Below are 17,828 nucleotides of genomic sequence, written 5' to 3' on the forward strand. Positions count from 1 at the left end.
TTTTTTTTTTTTTTTTTTTTTTTTTTTTTTTTTAAAGATTTTATTGATTTATTTGACAGAGATAGAGACAGCCAGTGAGAGAGGGAACACAAGCAGGGGGAGTGGGAGAGGAAGAAGCAGGCTCATAGCGGAGGAGCCTGATGTGGGGCTCGATCCCATAACGCCGGGATCACGCCCTGAGCCGAAGGCAGACGCTTAACCGCTGTGCCACCCAGGCGCCCCTAGTCTTTTTTTTTAATAACACTTTTTTTTTAAGGAATTCTTCAGAGCACATTGTCTTCTGAAAAAGTCATAGGTTTTTTCTGATAATCATTACAAATTCTATTGGAAGATACATCTTTCCAGAGTTGTATTAAAAAAAAATTTCCCACTGTTTCTGTTTAAAGAATTTCCTTGAAAAGTCTGTTTTGCATAAATATCTCATACGATCCTTTACTTCCCCATCTTCATCTTTATCATGTTATTTTAATGCCTATTTTAATTTCCCTCGTGAGTGCACTAATTATGTTTTGTCATTCTGTCCTGATCACTACTTTATATATTTAGTTCTAACACAGGACTGTATCTACTATTATCTTACTATATATCTACTTCTAACAGAGGTATGTTCCTAATGTACTTCTGATTAAATATTATGTGTGCATCTATTATCTATGTCTATGTATCTATCTCAATTTTTATCCATCTCTATCTTTTTCATTGGACAAATCAAGATACTATCTACTATGTGACAAGCACTGTCCTAGGTACAGGTTGCTGACAAGCATAAAAAATCTATGACTCTTCAAGCTTACATTCTATGGAAGATAATAAGCAAGTAGACAATATATGCAATCATTTCAGGAGAACTTAAAATTTCTATGAAGAAAAGTATAGCAAGGTAAATGAAGTGTGTCAGAGAAGGATGCTGTTTTAAGTTGGGAGTCCAGGAGAAGCCATTTGGGAGGAAATCTGAATCACATGAAAGAAAAATGCAAAGATCTGGGGAAAGACATTCCAAACAAAAAGAAGAGCACATGAGAAGGTTTGGTATATTTGCGAAATGGCAAGAAAGCCAAGCACCCATATCATGTAGACCCTTGTAAGCCATTGTTGGGGTTTGGATTTTACTCTGAAGAGAGATGGAAAGACTCCAGGTATTGGAACAAAACTGGAGCATGCTCTTACTTCTGTTTTAAGAAATCATTCTGAGTGCTATGGAAAAAAGACTCTTGGGGAGTCAAGGGTGAAGTAGGGAGACCAGTTTGGAGAAAGCAACACGAGTCCAGACAAAAGATAATGATGGCTTAGAGCAACGTGGTAACAATAGACATGGTGAGAAGTGGTTAAGTCTGGAAATATATTTTGAAAATCAAAATTATGAGACTTGCTGATATATTGGATATGAAGTACAAAGAAAAGAAAGAAACAGTAACTCCAAAAATGTTGGTCGGGGCAACTATGGTTTGGGGCCTATAGGAATGACAGAGTAGATCAAGAATTATATTTTAGTCATTAAGTCTGAGTTGTCTTTAAGAAATACAAGTTAGATACCCAGTAGGCAATGAGCTATATGAATCTACATAGGGAAAACGTCTGAAATAGCAATGTATAGGTAGCATTTTAAACTACGGAACTGGCTGATTTAGTTTGAGAATGGATAGAGAAGATTTGCCAACTGCCCTGTGGTCTTGAACATGTAGTCCTCTGGAGAGGGAAAAGAGAGGCCTATAGGATAAGAGAAAGACAAGAGAGAGTGTGGTCCCCAAAGCCAAGTGAAGAAAGCTGTTCTGAGAGGAAGAAAAGATTGACTGGTTCAAATGCTTGAGTTGTCAAGCAAAGAGGCAGTAACTGAGTGGTGGATTTGGCAAGATGGAAATTGTTAGTAATCTTGAAAGGAGAGCATTCATTGGGGGCAGTGGGACTAAAGTGTTTTAGAAGCAAGAGCATGGAGATAACAAATACAAAAGATTCTTTCAAAGGGAGCAGAAAAATGGGGGAAATGTTTGAGCATCAGGTGATATCAAGGGAAGTTCCTTTTTTTACTTTTGCTTGTTTTTATTTTATTTTTTAAAGATGGGTGCTACTCCAGGCTGTTTGTATACTGATGAGAATGATGCAGCAGAAAAATAGTATTTATCATGTGGAAGAGAAAGTGGATAGTAGAAAGGCAAACACCTCAAGCAGGTGAGAGGGGACGAGACATAAGGTACTATGGAGGGTTTAATTTTTGATGGGAGAAATGAAACTTAATTCAGTGAAACAGGAGGGAAGGGAAAGCAGCAGATATAAATCAGAGTAAGCTAGTATAGCTCCTGGTGCGAAAGTGCTTCTGTTTTCTCGGTTAAATGAGCAGCAGGGCCATCAGAGAATGAAGAGAAAGGAAAGTGGTACCTAAGATTTGAGGCGATCAGAGAAGGTATGAAATGGCTGTATTGGAGAGTTGCAGGGGAAAGTAACTAAGGAAATAAAACCCAGAATGCTAGGCAAAGCAGACAGCCTTTGCAGGAGGGAGCCTATAAGCTAGTCCCCAGTGAGCCTCACCATTTACTATTCACACTCTGGCCTCATCTTCTCCCCTTGCATGTGGGCTGGCCAGACCTACTGACTCACTCGTAACAAACAGAATGTAAGGAATGGATGGAATGGCACATCCGCAATTAAGTTATAAAAAGACCATGAGCACTTGCTCTGCTTGGATTTCTTACTCTAGGGGAAGCCAGCTCCCATGTCTTGAGGCAGCCCTGTGGAGTAGTTCCTGTATTAAGGAAACCAGGCCTGCCAGGAGCCACAAGAGTGATCTTGTAAGCAGAGTCCCGCTCCCCCCATTCCCAACCCAGACAAGTCTACAAGATGAAACCACATGCCTGACCAACAACTTGACTGCAACCTCATGAGAAACCGTGAGCCCAGAGGCCTCCAGCTAAGCTGTGCACAGATTCCTCACCCACAGAAACTGTCAGGTAATGTTTGCTGTTTTTAGCTGCTATGTTTGGGGGGTAATTCATTATGCATCAATAGGGAACTAATACAGCCCTCTTGAGATTTGCAGTCATAAATTTCAAAGACAGTCAGTGCCACTGCAAATGTAAAGTGAGACAGTCAGCAGAGGTGTTCTTTCTCTTCACATTCTGATGCACAGAAAGGGTGTGCAAGGGTACCAACCAAAACTAAACACAGGTTCCCCCTGGGGAAGCAGAACGGATGGGGAAGGGGAGGAATGAAATTAAGATGCATTTTAGGCTTTAATCTATGTATTTGTGTGTGACTTGAATTATTGATAATCAGTTTATATTCATTCTTTGTGTGTATAACTTCGAGTAAAAGACGATCTTAACCAAAACGTAGCATTTTAAACCAAAAAAAAAGTAGACTTCCTCACCATGGAAAAAGCAGCTTACCAGGGAAGTGCAAAATCACACTGGGTGATCTGCCTCTTGATTTGCAATCCATGGTTCCAGGCGGTTCTCTCCAGGGCCAGAAGAATCAACTCTAGGACATTCCCAAGGGCAAGGCAAGGCCCTCAGACCACAGTTAAGTGGTTATTTGCAAATGCCAGGTTTTAGCTCCTGGTAAGGCAACAGCATTCCCACTCCCATGCAAAAAAATTCAGATGAACCCTCTGCTCAAGGCCCAGACCTCTGCAGCTGCCAGCAAAGTGCAAAGCGCACTGGAAACATCTATCACCCAAGTCCGCTTCACACTTTACTCTGTGTGAAAACCTTTTGAGGTCCAAGAATAAAAGACATCTTATCATTTAGGGGTCAAGTACTGTTAAGTTAGATTCTCCAAGGTTTTCACTGCCTGTGTCATTTTATTCACATTATTCTCTCAGGTTGTTAATCTGTGAAGGTGTAAATACAAATGGAGAAAATTAGAACTCCTTGAGGTTTGCTCTGTGTTCCATTCCTGTGCCAAACTTCTAATGGCAAATCCTTTCAGTGTGGGTGGTTTCCCTGGCAATTATTCATGAAGCTTTGAATATCTTGCCTGCTTTCTAAAAATCATGCCCTTTAATAGTAAGGGGTACAGAGGGGCAGAGTGGTTTGTCAATTCACTGAAAATAATTCAAAATTAATGGTAAGTAATTAAATATGACCTGATTGAATTTTCCACTCCTAAGAGATTAAAATCTCCTCTCCGAAGCAGGGATCGTATCTTCTGTACCCAAGAGTCAACATTCACTAAATAGCTCTTACTTTGCCAGCTAAGTGGTAGGTTACGAATAGCCCAGAGTAGCGTGTACTCTGAATATTATCCTTGGCCATGTCATTATCATATTTCCTCTCTCTCTATTTTCCTTCTATCTTGCTTACCTCATCTACTTTTTCTAGCTCTTTTTGGGTCAGCTTTTTGTCTGCTGTCATTTAAAAATCTTATCTGATACTATGGGTTTCTAAAAATACCCTTCAACAGTTGCAAATATCCAGAGAGAACTGGCTTAGTGTCACAAATTTTAAACATTTAAAAATCAATTAGTTATAATTAGCAAGCAAAGGTTCGATTGTAACATGTTCCCAATGATCATTGTATAAACACACAGCAAAAAGCACCAGTAACTTAAATATTAGCTCAATGTCTACTATTTACACCTTACTGCATATTCCTCAAGCTCAAAAGGTGTTCTTAAACTCTAGTTCTTCTCTTTGTACTGACCTTCACAAGATTCTCCACTTGGTGAAAACATCCCATTATCATGGTAGCCATCTCTGCACTCACAGTGATACCATCCAGGCAGGTTAATGCAGTTAGCACGACTGTCACACTGAACAAAGCCATCAGAGCACTCGTCAATGTCTGTTTGGCAAAGAAAACAAAAACGGGATGTTATACAATTGCTGCTTTTCTCCGCCCAAAACTGAAATATTCTGCTAGACAGCTACTAGATACTTTAGTGCCAGCAAATCCTTTAAACTGAGGAAACAGAAATTCAAGAAAGTCTACTTGGTTGTTGAAAACTATACAGAAAGAAGGTAGTGGTATTAGTAACAGGAGAGATAGTTAGATGGCTTCTCTGTTGTAGAAGTCATCCAAAATGGGTAAAATGAAAATAAATGATCTATGAGGGTCATTAGTGCTGCTCACCATGTATTTCTAGTTCTTCTGCTGGACACAACCTAGGATTGTCATGTGAGTGCATGAAGCCAGTTGGGAAGGGGTATGTGTCACTTTAAGATGCAGCCTGCGATTCACAGGTACCCTTTCCCATCATCATGACCGGCAGTCTCCAGGGGCTCTAAAGATCAGCCTGAGTCCCTGAATGAGGGTGATATGGGGCACATTCCTCCCCTAGTTGGGTTGGACATGGAGTATGAGCAAGAAATCAAGCTTTTTGCTTTAAGCCACTGAGATTTTAGGGTCTTTTATGACTATTAACATAACCTACCCACCCTGACTAAAAATTCATTCACCTCCCTAGCAATAGCAACGTGCTTCAGACTTTCAAGAATAGATACTATTTATGTCACTTTTTAATGGGTTTCACATATATTACCTCATCCAACCCTCAAAAAAAAAAATCTTGCCAGGTAGATAGCATGTTGAACATATGGAAGAAAAATGAGGCAAAAGAAAGTTATGGGATTTAACCAAGGTCACTTAAAAGTTCATGATTGCCTGACTTTCAGGTGTGTGTTCCTTCATACAAGCAGACACATGCTGAAATCTGGAAAATTGTCTAAACAAAGACAGATATGTATCTTCAGTCTCACCTATATCCTCCAAAGGCTAATTATTACTCCGAAATAGTGTGAGCCCTTTGTTCTCCTTTTTGGGTCAGATTTTCACATGCTGCCATTTAAGAATCCTATCTGACACTATGGGTTTATTCATTCAGTCTGTTAATGATGAGAACATCCAACACCAATCCAAGTCTCTTCCTTTGCTCATAGAGGAAAAAGTAATTCCTGGAGCTGCCTTACAGAGTGCCCCCTTCTTTTGGGTGCTCTGACTGACTCAGACCTTGGTAAATGATAACATGGCACCACATTACCATAGCTGCCAAAAATACCCACATGAACCCTACTTCCATCTTGACAGCCCTATGCCATGACTGAAGATTCCACTTGCCAACGCAGGATAGCCCTTTCTTATATACTTCCCATACCTGCATCACAGTCCCTGCTGCAGTGACCAGGCATGACGGTGTCCCTGGTGTTGAAGGGAAGGCCTGCTGTTTTTGGAGTCCTCCCTCAGCTGAAGACGTACGTCCACTTCAGCTCCACAGAATCTACTTCCTTCCTACTTCAGTCTCATTTAACTCCAAATTCTTGGAAGTATATATTCCTTTCATTTTCTTTTTTTAAATTTCTTGTTTTCTCTTTTCAATTTTGAAAGAGACAAGTGTTTTGAATGAATCAATAAGTACACTGCTGGGTTTTTTTTTAAAGATAAATAAACCATCACTCATTTACTTCTTGACAAGCCCAGAGTCCCTTCGATAAAACAAGGTGCAAACCATTCTCTTAGACTAGGCAATATATATATATATATATTTATATATATAAGTATATATATATGCCTATTGCAAAATTTTAACATCACTTCTGAACTAAGAATGCTTTTGTCTCTGTAGTTCCTCTTCTGAAGAGTTAGTTCATACTGTCAGTAATTCCTACTGTCAAAATAATTGTTAGTGGTCAAATCAACCAACGACTGACTTCTTGACAAAGAGCTGATGTGGATTGCTTCCATTTACTGAGGACTCCTAGGCTTTATGAAACAGTCTATTTGTATTTCAGGCGCCTCCCTAACTGATGAATCTCCGATTATAAATAGGGCTAAAATGCTATGCTCATTTCAGCTTAATACAGTCTTTTCTTCTAACCCAAATGATGCAGAAAATTGATTATGTCATTTCTTAAGTGCATGGACAAAAGAAAACAGGTTGGGATTTCAGCTTGCGAAGTGAGTTTATTGGAAGAAAGGCCATGAGGGGGATGTTGTAGAGTATCTTGTTTTAGAAGAATCTCGTCATTAGTGTTGGTGATTTGCAGGTAACTATTAATGGAACAGAGCCTTCTCCACTGAAACAACTTTCGCATGTATATTTAGCCTTTAATTTTGTCCTTTTTTATTGCCTGAACACAGTTGTGGGCTTAGCTTAGATCTCATGACATAGATACAGATTTCATTTTTTACTTCTCATTTACTTTCTCTCCTCACTCTTCCCAATTGCTAGGCCTGCTCCTTGCTCCTTACTGCCTGGTGCCCACTTCTCTCTCCTACATTGCAGCACTCTTTCCTGAGCTACAAACATGCTCGTTAAAGTTTAATAAGAATGCTATGCATTATATTACTTTGTGTTCTAAAGACTGGGGATACAAATACATGCTGGACAAAATGTATTTTCCTTTTTTAAAAAATGTATTTTCATTTCCTGTTTGTGTTATTATTTATTACTAAGTAGTATTTTAGAGGATGAATATGCAAATATCTGCCCTACTCATTAATTTGCCATTCAATTTTTATTGAATGCCTGTTATGCACCAAGTACTAAGTACTGGGGAGACAAGGATGCACAAACCAGAAATAACTTCTGCCCCCACTGAGATTAATATACACCTAAATTATGTTTTATTTTAAGAGAATTAAATTTTTAAAAATCTGAATTTACAATCATATAGGACAGTGTTTCCCAACAAGTCATATATCTGCCACCAGTAGCATGTTATTTAGGTGATAATACAGGATTTTAATGGCTATGTATTTATATTTCTGAATTATTTCCATTTATAGCAAGGGATACTAATAGTATGGGAGTGAAATTATATTTAAACTTAAAAAGTGAGAGACATTACAGAAACAATATTAAGTAAATAGTGGTATAAACATTATATGAATATAACAAAAATGATGAAGCTGGTATATAAATGACTAAAGTTTTGAAAACACCAAAATACAGTGAGGAACAATTATTCACATTTCAGAAGGATTTGCTGAGTAATTCCCTCATGTAGTGAAATACCTTAATTCATTTAAAATATGGCTCAATTTATAAAATATTTAGGATGCCTATGTCATGCTTCAAATGATATACTTGCTATTATTTAGGATAGTGAAGAAAAACTAGCCAGATACTGTACAGTACGTCGTTTTACACTTACATGTTCCTGCTAATATTGATTTGTGTATGCAAACTTCTCTGTTTTGGTGAAAGTCAGCAGAAAATGAGTGTACTTGAATCACCAAAGTATGCACTTCCTACCAAGGCATGTTTGTTTGGCTCATGGTTCTAATTAAAGCCAAAGCTAAAACAAACAGCCTCATCTGTAAGCAATTTGATGGTATCTATGTTCTTGGTTATTCAGTAAATATTTAGAAAGTGAAGAATGGAAATCTGATCCACAATTTATGAAGTAAGTATATTTTATTCATACACAGATCTGAATATTACTATGAGTTTAACATGTAAGTGACACACATACTGTGTGCATTTTCAAATGTGCATATATTGCGCCTTATCTAGAAAACAGTAAAGACAAAATTTCAAAGAATTCATTTCTTGAGTATTTTCTATTGGTCAGTTAAAACCCAAACTTCATATTATCTAATTGAGTTAGACACACTGGGAACAGCAGACCGAGGAGGAAAAAAAAATATTATTACTTCATTCCAAACGAGAACTACCATGTTTGAACAAATTACTTTCTGAACTGAATAAAAATATTCAAAAAGATTAGTACAGAATGGGGCGCCTGGGTGGCACAGGGGTTAAGCGTCTGCCTTCGGCTCAGGGCGTGATCCCGGCGTTGTGGGATCGAGCCCCACATCAGGCTCCTCTGCTATGAGCCTGCTTCTTCCTCTCCCACTCCCCCTGCTTGTGTTCCCTCTCTCGCTGGCTGTCTCTCTCTGTCAAATAATTAAATAAAATCTTAAAAAAAAAAAAAGATTAGTACAGAATGTATAAGCTCACATGAGTTAGTCTTGATTATAAGGACCTTAATTCTGTACTCTGTAGGTACATTATATAGAAAACTAAAAATACATTTTATGAAAACCTATGATTTCATTACATATTCTGTCTTAGAAAGGAACTAGTTCCCAGTTCCCTAGGGACAATTAAAACTTCCTCTGTAGTAACATTTAAAACAGTCAGCTAGTGATGATATTAAAATGCTGTCCCAGAGCACAGAGAATCCAGAATCCAAATAATATTTAGCCATCCAACAGCAGTCATGAACAGTAGTCATGAACAGTAGTCATACTCTAGGGATCAAAATCGACTTAGATAATAAAAGTGGAAGGCACTGTTGAGGATAGATTTTCTAGAAAGCACATATGTTTTGAGGCAATCATTAAAAACAAACCAACAAGCAGAAAAACAAGAAAGAAAAAGATATGAATAAAAAAAAGCTCACACATGTCAGTGTCTTGTTTTCTTTGTCTCCCTCAGATATGACAACACAAGAATGCATGCCTTCTAGAATGTCACACAGACCACTGCTTTCAACTGAAAGTGGCTGTTGCCATCAGCATTTAAAGGGTCACTTCAGACAATGACAAATTATTTCCTTGTAAAATTAAATATATTTACAGAATGAGACACTTGAGTGATAAGCAACTTCGTTCTCTCACACAGTAAAAGTTATTTCTATCATAACAACATAAGAATAAAAATGTGCAAATGTCTAGAATCATCCATGCCTAAAACAGACCCTGCTCATTAGTTTCACCTGCTCTCTTTTAAGCTAAGAGGGAACTGATTAGTTGCCACTATATACAGAAGGAAAGAAAATCCAGTTCTTTAAAATGAGCACATTATTTTTAATGGCAAGGGCAAATAATGAGAGTTCTCTCTTTCATCCTCTTCATCATTAATAAAAACCTGACATCATTTCTCATAAAAAATAGTACTCGGACTATTTATATCACTGTCCTGTGCGCTGGTAGTTAAATTATATTGATAAACAGCAGGCAATTAAACATCCTGAAAACAATTAATCAACTCTTGATTACCCACATGTGGATTATTTGTTTTCTAGATTATCTGCAGCATTTTTTTTTTTTTTTTTTTTTTAGTCACAAGGTCATTTCCCTCTGTTTCTTGTTAAGCTTCTGGGGAGTCTGCTTTTGACATTTAGATGCGAGTGTTCAAGGAGTGCAAACTCATTGGAGCATTATGTTGTTTTTAATAACTATGCCAGATATGGATATAAAATACTGTCCAAAATTTCATAAGACTGATTTTTTTCATATTCATTTTTTTAAAAAATAAAACAGGACAACATATGTAAATAAACTTTGAAAACCATTAAATCCTCTTCTTAAGTTGGGTGATAACATTGCAGATTTAGTGAAAATGATTTTCATTATTTTATAGTTCATAATCAGGAAGTTAATGACTGCTCTTAAAAAAGCATAATACAAATACAAAACACATAACGATGTCATCACAGTCCTCACAACCATGTGAGATATTCTTATCCCTATGTCACAAAGAAGCAGTGAGAGCTAGTACATTGCCGAAGCTCACACAATAGACCAAACACTCTTAACTGCCAAGTCCAGTGCTCTCTTTCCCACATTAGGCTGCCTCTCAAGACCAACACTTGCAGAAACAGCTTCCGCTTTGAGATATCACAATGTGTATCTTAAAGTGAGTGAATTCCAGCTCTTTGGCTTGTTAGCTATGTAACTTTGAATATTTTGCCAAATCTCTCTGAGTTCTCTGGTTTTGAATGAGGAATAATTCTCTCTGTTAATAGTTTTCTATTTCCTACCATTAACAATGCAAGGCCTCATGGGACTGGTACCTGGCTTATACAGGATATAAATATGTATAAATTCCACCTCCACCTCTGAAATAACCCTTCATAGTTTATAAAGCATGCTCACTTATGTCATTTGATTACCTGGAAAGGAGCAAAGGAAACTACAGTTTTACAAGTAGTGTTTAGATCAGAGAATGTCTTTTCTTCTGTGGACAATCAGAAGCCACACTGAAGAGTCTTTAACAGTAGAGTGACGTGATTGATCTAAGGCATACTTTGGAAGGAACAGAGTAGCACCTCTATATTGGACAGATGGGACTGGACAAAACGAGGGCAGTCTCATATCCTTACGAGGATGTTTATCATGATCTAGGAAAAAAGGTTATAAAGACTTGAGGAAAAAAACTGGAAATAGGGATAAGGAAGCATATTTTTCTCAAATGCTTTTCTTCAGTCAGTGTACAAAGCCCTCTCATGTTCCCTGTGTTGATGTAAGACTGGCCAAGTTCACATTACATATGTCCGGGAACATACCATACAGAGAAAGAAGATCAAGACACTCTGATTTTTCTTGTGGTTCCTGGGGTCTTAGTACATTAATGTTTCTTTTTTTTTTTTTTTTTCCTTCACAGTCTTTGCCTATGCTGTCCCTACTGCCTAGAGTGCTCCTCTCTTTCATTGTCTTATCCAGTTAGTTAACTATTTCTCACCTGTCTCTGTCTCATATTAAGATTAATTTCCTTTGGGAAAGCCTTCCGTGACTCCAAAGGCTATGTTAGATCTCCTAGTGCTCATTGTTTTTTGTACTTTGTCCTATGTGTTCCTTGTGTTTTGCCTTAACAGAAACTACCATAAGGTTTTTTTAGGGGTGGGGTGTGGTGTCTAAACTTGCAAATATTACTCTGACTTAATTAGAATAACTTCAATTCTGGAGGAAGTCCTCTCCCTTCCCCCCACTGCTTTTCAAAAGAATCTTGATTCTTTGAGCTTTTCATCTATCACTTTGTGAATTTCTCCCCCTAAAAAAAGCCAAACCAAAACAAAACAAAAAACAGAGAGGGGAAAGTCTGCATTGATTCTATGGATTGATCTGACATCTTTACATTATTGAATCTTTTAATACAGATGCGTGATATTATTTCCTCTTTCTCTAATAATTTTTATAGATTTTATAGTCTGTAGTTTTCTGAAAGGCTATCTGAGTCATATTTTGCCAGGATTTATTCCTAAATATATAGTTTTACCTTCATTTTAGAAAAACCAACTTTATTTTTTCTAATTTTATGGAGATATAATGGACAAATAGAATTGTAAAATATTTAAAGTGTACAAAGTGACGATCATATAAACAAAGGCAAAAGGAAAAACACCACCAGCAGAAAAGAAAATTCAGTAAGTTTTTGTCTTTCCTTGGAAAATAGAATATGGGTGAATTGGTATAGTCAGAGCAAAGGAAGCCACAGCCTAGAATATATACGTAATGGGCAGTGCTACAGGTGACGAGGGTAGTAATCTTCTCTAAAGAATTCCAAAGAGATGTGAAATACCATGTAAAGCTAACGTGAGACATGGAGTTGAAAGTAGATGGTTTAATTAAGTTTACTGATGAATAATCAACCCATCCACCTCTTCCACATTGAGCACACTGCTGAAAAAAAGCAATTACCCTTAAAACCAGAATGGATGGTTCTTCCGTAAAGAAAATAGGTAAAATAGCTGGAAGAAACTGGGCAGTTAATATAGGAGTTATCATCCTTTGGAACAAAGTCCCTTCATTTCAGCGTTTAGAGATCTCAAATTATAAAAAACAAAACAAAACCGGCTCTCATTTAGCTCACCTATTATAAGCCTGCCAGTAAACAAACTTAACCTTTATATCAAAGCTCAAATTCGTTTTTCTATGTATTCATTCTTAAACACTAATGTGAAATCAAGGGAAACAAATACTTAAGAAAAATATATAACATTTACTTGGTTATTAGAATAACCAAGATATACCATCAGAAAAACTGACCCTGAAGGAAACAGAAATAATTTATAGAATAGAACTTAAAACATTTCTTATTAATATCTTCAAATAGATTTGAGAGAATATTTCATCCCTAAGAAAAGGACACCATACTATAAAAAAAAAAGAATATTCAAAGAATAAGGAAGAGTTCTTGGAAGTTAAAAATATAATAGCTGAAAAATTTTTAAATGTAATATAAGGCTTGGAAGATCAAGGCTTAGAAATAGTCTCTTGAAAAGTATAACATATAGAAAATAGATGAAAAATATGATAGAAAAAACAAAAAAGCAAAGAGCATCCATCTAAAAGGTCCAGCTTCTGATTAAAGGCAAAATTCATACCAAGAAAATAGAGAAGTCAGTGGGAGAAAAATATCTTTAAAAAGAACAATAAGAGCTCTTCACTACGGAGTCCTCAGATTAAAAGGCCCTAAACTAAGTTCTCCAAATAACAAATAATGACCTGATAGCCAATACTTATTGATGGCTTACTACGTAGCAGCCACTGTGACTTTCAATTTACTTATATATATTCATTTAGTGCTGACAGATGTCCCATGAAGTAGAAAATATTATTATGCTCCCCATTTTAAAGAGAAATAAATATAGGCAAGTAATTTTTAAGAGAATTTAAGTAATCTTCCCCAAGACTATTGAAGAACAAAACTGGAATTTGAACCAGACATCCTAGATACAGAGATGAAACCCTTACTCCACATACAACACTGCCCCACAAATGAACAAAACAAAGACTCGCATCTTAATACACACTGTAAAATTTCACAGTAAGTATAAAATACAAATCTTAATATCTCCTAGAGGGCAATAATAGGTAACATATAAAGGGATGAGAAGCAGTCCAGTATCATTTTACTCATGTGTAGCACTGCATGCTATATAACACAGTGAAATAATTATTTTGACCATAGAAGTGTATACTTAGCATAACTGTCAAATATCTATGAAAGCAGAATAAAGATATTTTAAGACATATAATTCCTTGGAAAATTTATGTCCATGTAGTATTTTTTTAAAAAATATTTTATAAAGGTTTAAATCAAGGCAGAGAAAGACCTACCAGTAGTTTATCCCTCTCTCCTTGAAATACTTTCCTCATTTTGCAAGGACATACCACTTTTAGTTCTCTTTTTCTCTTGGGCTTCTTTGCAGATCTTATCTTCTCAATCTCCAAAATTGTGAGTTCCCCAGGGATCTATTCTCTGATCTTTTCTTTTCTCTCTACTGGCTTCATAGTGGTTGTGTCTATTACTAGGGTTTTAAATATCCAAACACCATCAATACACTGAAAACTGTCTGTAGCAGGCTGACTAACAGTCCCCCAAAATTCGTGTCCACTTGGAACTCAGAATGTGACCTTATTTGGAAATAGAGTCTCTGCAGATATAATTAGGTAAGGATCCTGACATAAAATCATCTTGGATTTAGGTTGGGCCCTGTATCCAATGACTGGTGTCCTTCTCAGAAGACAAGACAAAGAGAAACACACACACAAAAAGTCAATATGAAGATGGAGGCAGAAGTTGCAGTTATATAGGCACAAGCTGAGAAATCTCTGGGGTTACCAGAAGCTGGAAGAGGCAAAAAAATTCTTAGAGTCTTCAGAAGGATCACAGCCCTGATAACACCTTGATTTTGGACTCCAGAACTATAAGGTAACAAATTCCTGTGATTTTTAAGCCACCCAGTTTGTGGTACTTTTGTATAGCAGCCCTAGAAAAATAATACATTACCTCATTCACACTTTCTCCTGATCAATCTCTTCTCTTCCAAACCAATTTGTTTTCTCACCCAATTATCCAATTTTCACTCAAAGTTTCCACTTGGATACCAAACAGCTCCTTCTGAAATCTTCCCCACCTCATCAAATGGTAACACCATTCCATTACTCAGGCAAAAATCTTTAGATATATCCTTAATTTCTCTCTTTCTCCAACTCCTCTTACCAAAGCTATCTAAAAATCCTATTGGCAATGTCCTCAAAATATATCCAGAATCTAATCACCACTTCTAGCCACCTTCATGCTTACCACTTCAGTCCATGTCACCATCATCTCTCACCACCATCTTACTATAACAGCCTAATGAATATCCCTGATTCTATTTTTTCCCTCCTATAATCCATTCTGAATTCATAACATCCAGATGATCCTATTAAAATATATGTTAGACTGTGTCATACCTCTGCTCTGATCCTATTTCCCATTCAGGGAGGATTTTAGAAGGGAAGTATATTAGGAAAAAGCTGTAGAGGCTATATGCTGTTACTAAGCATATTCTATTTCTAAGGCTGGGGACTACATTTCCCAGAAGCCCTTTCTTTGTATGGTTCTGTGTTTAACAAGGAGAGGAACTCTTAAGATTTGCCAAAGCGAAGTGAGGAAAAAGCCATTATTTGGGGGAAGTCATGGCAATCAGTGTCAGTGGTTCCTATGAACTCTGGCTTCTTCATCAGTTCTAGTGTGTTATTCTGAAGTAATAAGTGAGTGTTTCTCAAACCCTCAAACCGCCGTCTTGCACACCTTCACTCCCCAAGCCCCTCTCACACCTGTGTAAATCTTAATTCCTAGATAAAACTCCCTATTCCCACAATACTTGTAGTTGCTCCATCTTCCTGATTGAATGCAGACTGATACAGAAGTCTATATACCAGAAGATATGATGGAGAGTTTATTTTAAATAATGAATTTATGATAAAGTATAAAAGAAAAATGTCCAACAGTACATTAAAAGGATCATCCATCATGACCAAGTGGGATTCATACCTGGGATGCAAGCGTGGTTCAACATTCGCAAATCAATCAGTGTGAAACATCATGTCAACAAGAAAAGACTCAGGAACCATATGATCCTCTCAATTGATGCAGAAAAAGCATTTGACAAAATACAGCATCCTTTCCTGATTAAAACCCTTCAGAGTGTAGGAATAGAGGGTACATTTCTCAATCTCATAAAAGCCATCTATGAAAAGCCTACTGCAAGCATTATTCTCAATGGGGAAAAGCTGGAAGCCTTTCCCTTAAGATCAGGAACACGACAAGGATGCCCACTCTCGCCACTATTATTCAACATAGTACTAGAAGTCCTTGCAACAGCAATCAGAAGACAAAAAGGGATCAAAGGTATCCAAATCGGCAAAGAAGAAGTCAAACTGTCTCTCTTTGCAGATGACATGATACTCTATATGGAAAACCCAAAGGAATCCACTCCCAAACTATTAGAAGTTATAGAACAATTCAGTAAGGTGGCAGGATACAAAATCAATGCCCAGAAATCAGTTGCATTTCTATACACGAATAACGAGACTGAAGAAAGAGAAATTAGGGAATCCATCCCATTTACAATAACACCAAAAACCATGCGTTACCTTGGAATTAACTTAACCAGAGACGTAAAGGACCTATATGCTAGAAACTATAGATCACTTTTGAAAGATATTGAGGAAGACATAAAAAGATGGAAAAATATTCCATGCTCATGGATTGGAAGAATTAACATAGTTAAAATGTCCATACTACCCAGAGCAATCTACACTTTCAATGCTATCCCGATCAAAATACCGAGGACATTTTTCAAAGAACTGGAACAAATAGTCCTTAAATTTGTATGGAACCAGAAAAGGCCCCGAATCTCCAAGGAACTGTTGAAAAGGAAAAACAAAGCTGGGGGCATCACAATGCCGGATTTCGAGCTGTACTACAAAGCTGTGATCACAAAGACAGCATGGTACTGGCACAAAAACAGACACATCGACCAATGGAACAGAATAGAGAACCCAGAAATGGACCCTCGGCTCTTTGGGCAACTAATCTTTGATAAAGCAGGAAAAAACATCCGGTGGAAAAAAGACAGTCTCTTCAATAAATGGTGCTGGGAAAATTGGACAGCTACATGCAAAAGAATGAAACTTGACCACTCTCTCACACCATACACAAAAATAAACTCCAAATGGATGAAAGACCTCAATGTGAGACAGGAATCCATCAAAATTCTAGAGGAGAACATAGGCAACAACTTCTATGACATCGGCCAGAGCAACCTTTTTCACGACACATCTCCAAAGGCAAGAGAAATAAAAGATAAAATGAACTTATGGGACTTTATCAGGATAAAGAGCTTCTGCACAGCCAAGGAAACAGTCAAAAAAACTAAGAGACAGCCCACGGAATGGGAGAATATATTTGCAAAGGACACCACAGATAAAGGACTGGTATCCAAGATCTACAAAGAACTTCTCAAACTCAATACACGAGAAACAAATAAACAAATCATAAAATGGGCAGAAGATATGAACAGACACTTTTCCAATGAAGACATACAAATGGCTAACAGACACATGAAAAAATGTTCAAAATCATTAGCCATCAGGGAAATTCAAATCAAAACCACACTGAGATACCACCTTACGCCAGTTAGAATGGCAAAGATAGACAAGGCAAGAAACAACAATTGTTGGAGAGGATGTGGAGAAAGGGGATCCCTCCTACATTGTTGGTGGGAATGCAAGTTGGTACAGCCACTCTGGAAAACAGTGTGGAGGTCCCTTAAAAAGTTAAAAATTGAACTACCCTATGACCCAGCCATTGCACTACTGGGTGTTTACCCCAAAGATACAGACGTAGTAAAGAGAAGGGCCATATGCACCCCAATGTTCATAGCTGCATTGTCCACAATAGCCAAATCATGGAAGGAGCCGAGATGCCCTTCAACAGATGACTGGATTAAGAAGCTGTGGTCCATATATACAATGGAATATTACTCAGCTATCAGAAAGAACGAATTCTCAACATTTGCTGCAACATGGACGGCACTGGAGGAGATAATGCTAAGTGAAATAAGTCAAGCAGAGAAAGACAATTATCATATGATTTCTCTCATCTATGGAACATAAGAACTAGGATGATCGGTAGGGGAAGAAAGGGATAAAGAAAGGGGGGGTAATCAGAAGGGGGAATGAAACATGAGACTGTGGACTATGAGAAACAAACTGAAGACTTCAGAGGGGAGGGGGTGGGGGAATGGGATAGACTGGTGATGGTTGGTAAGGAGGGCACGTATTGCATGGTACACTGGGTGTTATACGCAACTAATGGAGCATCGAACTTTGCA

General features: G+C 37.4%; 1 protein-coding gene across 6 annotated transcripts in view; it reads right to left on the minus strand.

The window, feature by feature from the left end:
• NELL2 (neural EGFL like 2) overlaps positions 1-17,828 on the minus strand; it is a 391,543-nt gene that overhangs the window by 18,503 nt on the left and 355,212 nt on the right. For all 6 annotated transcript variants that reach the window (XM_034645489.1, XM_034645487.1, XM_034645490.1 and 3 more), the window contains one exon: positions 4,636-4,776. In XM_034645489.1, the coding sequence (XP_034501380.1) occupies positions 4,636-4,776 (141 nt within the window). The remainder of the gene's footprint in view (positions 1-4,635; positions 4,777-17,828) is intronic.

The sequence above is a fragment of the Ailuropoda melanoleuca genome, chromosome 16 (assembly GCF_002007445.2).
Source record: "Ailuropoda melanoleuca isolate Jingjing chromosome 16, ASM200744v2, whole genome shotgun sequence".
Lineage (NCBI taxonomy): Eukaryota > Metazoa > Chordata > Mammalia > Carnivora > Ursidae > Ailuropoda > Ailuropoda melanoleuca.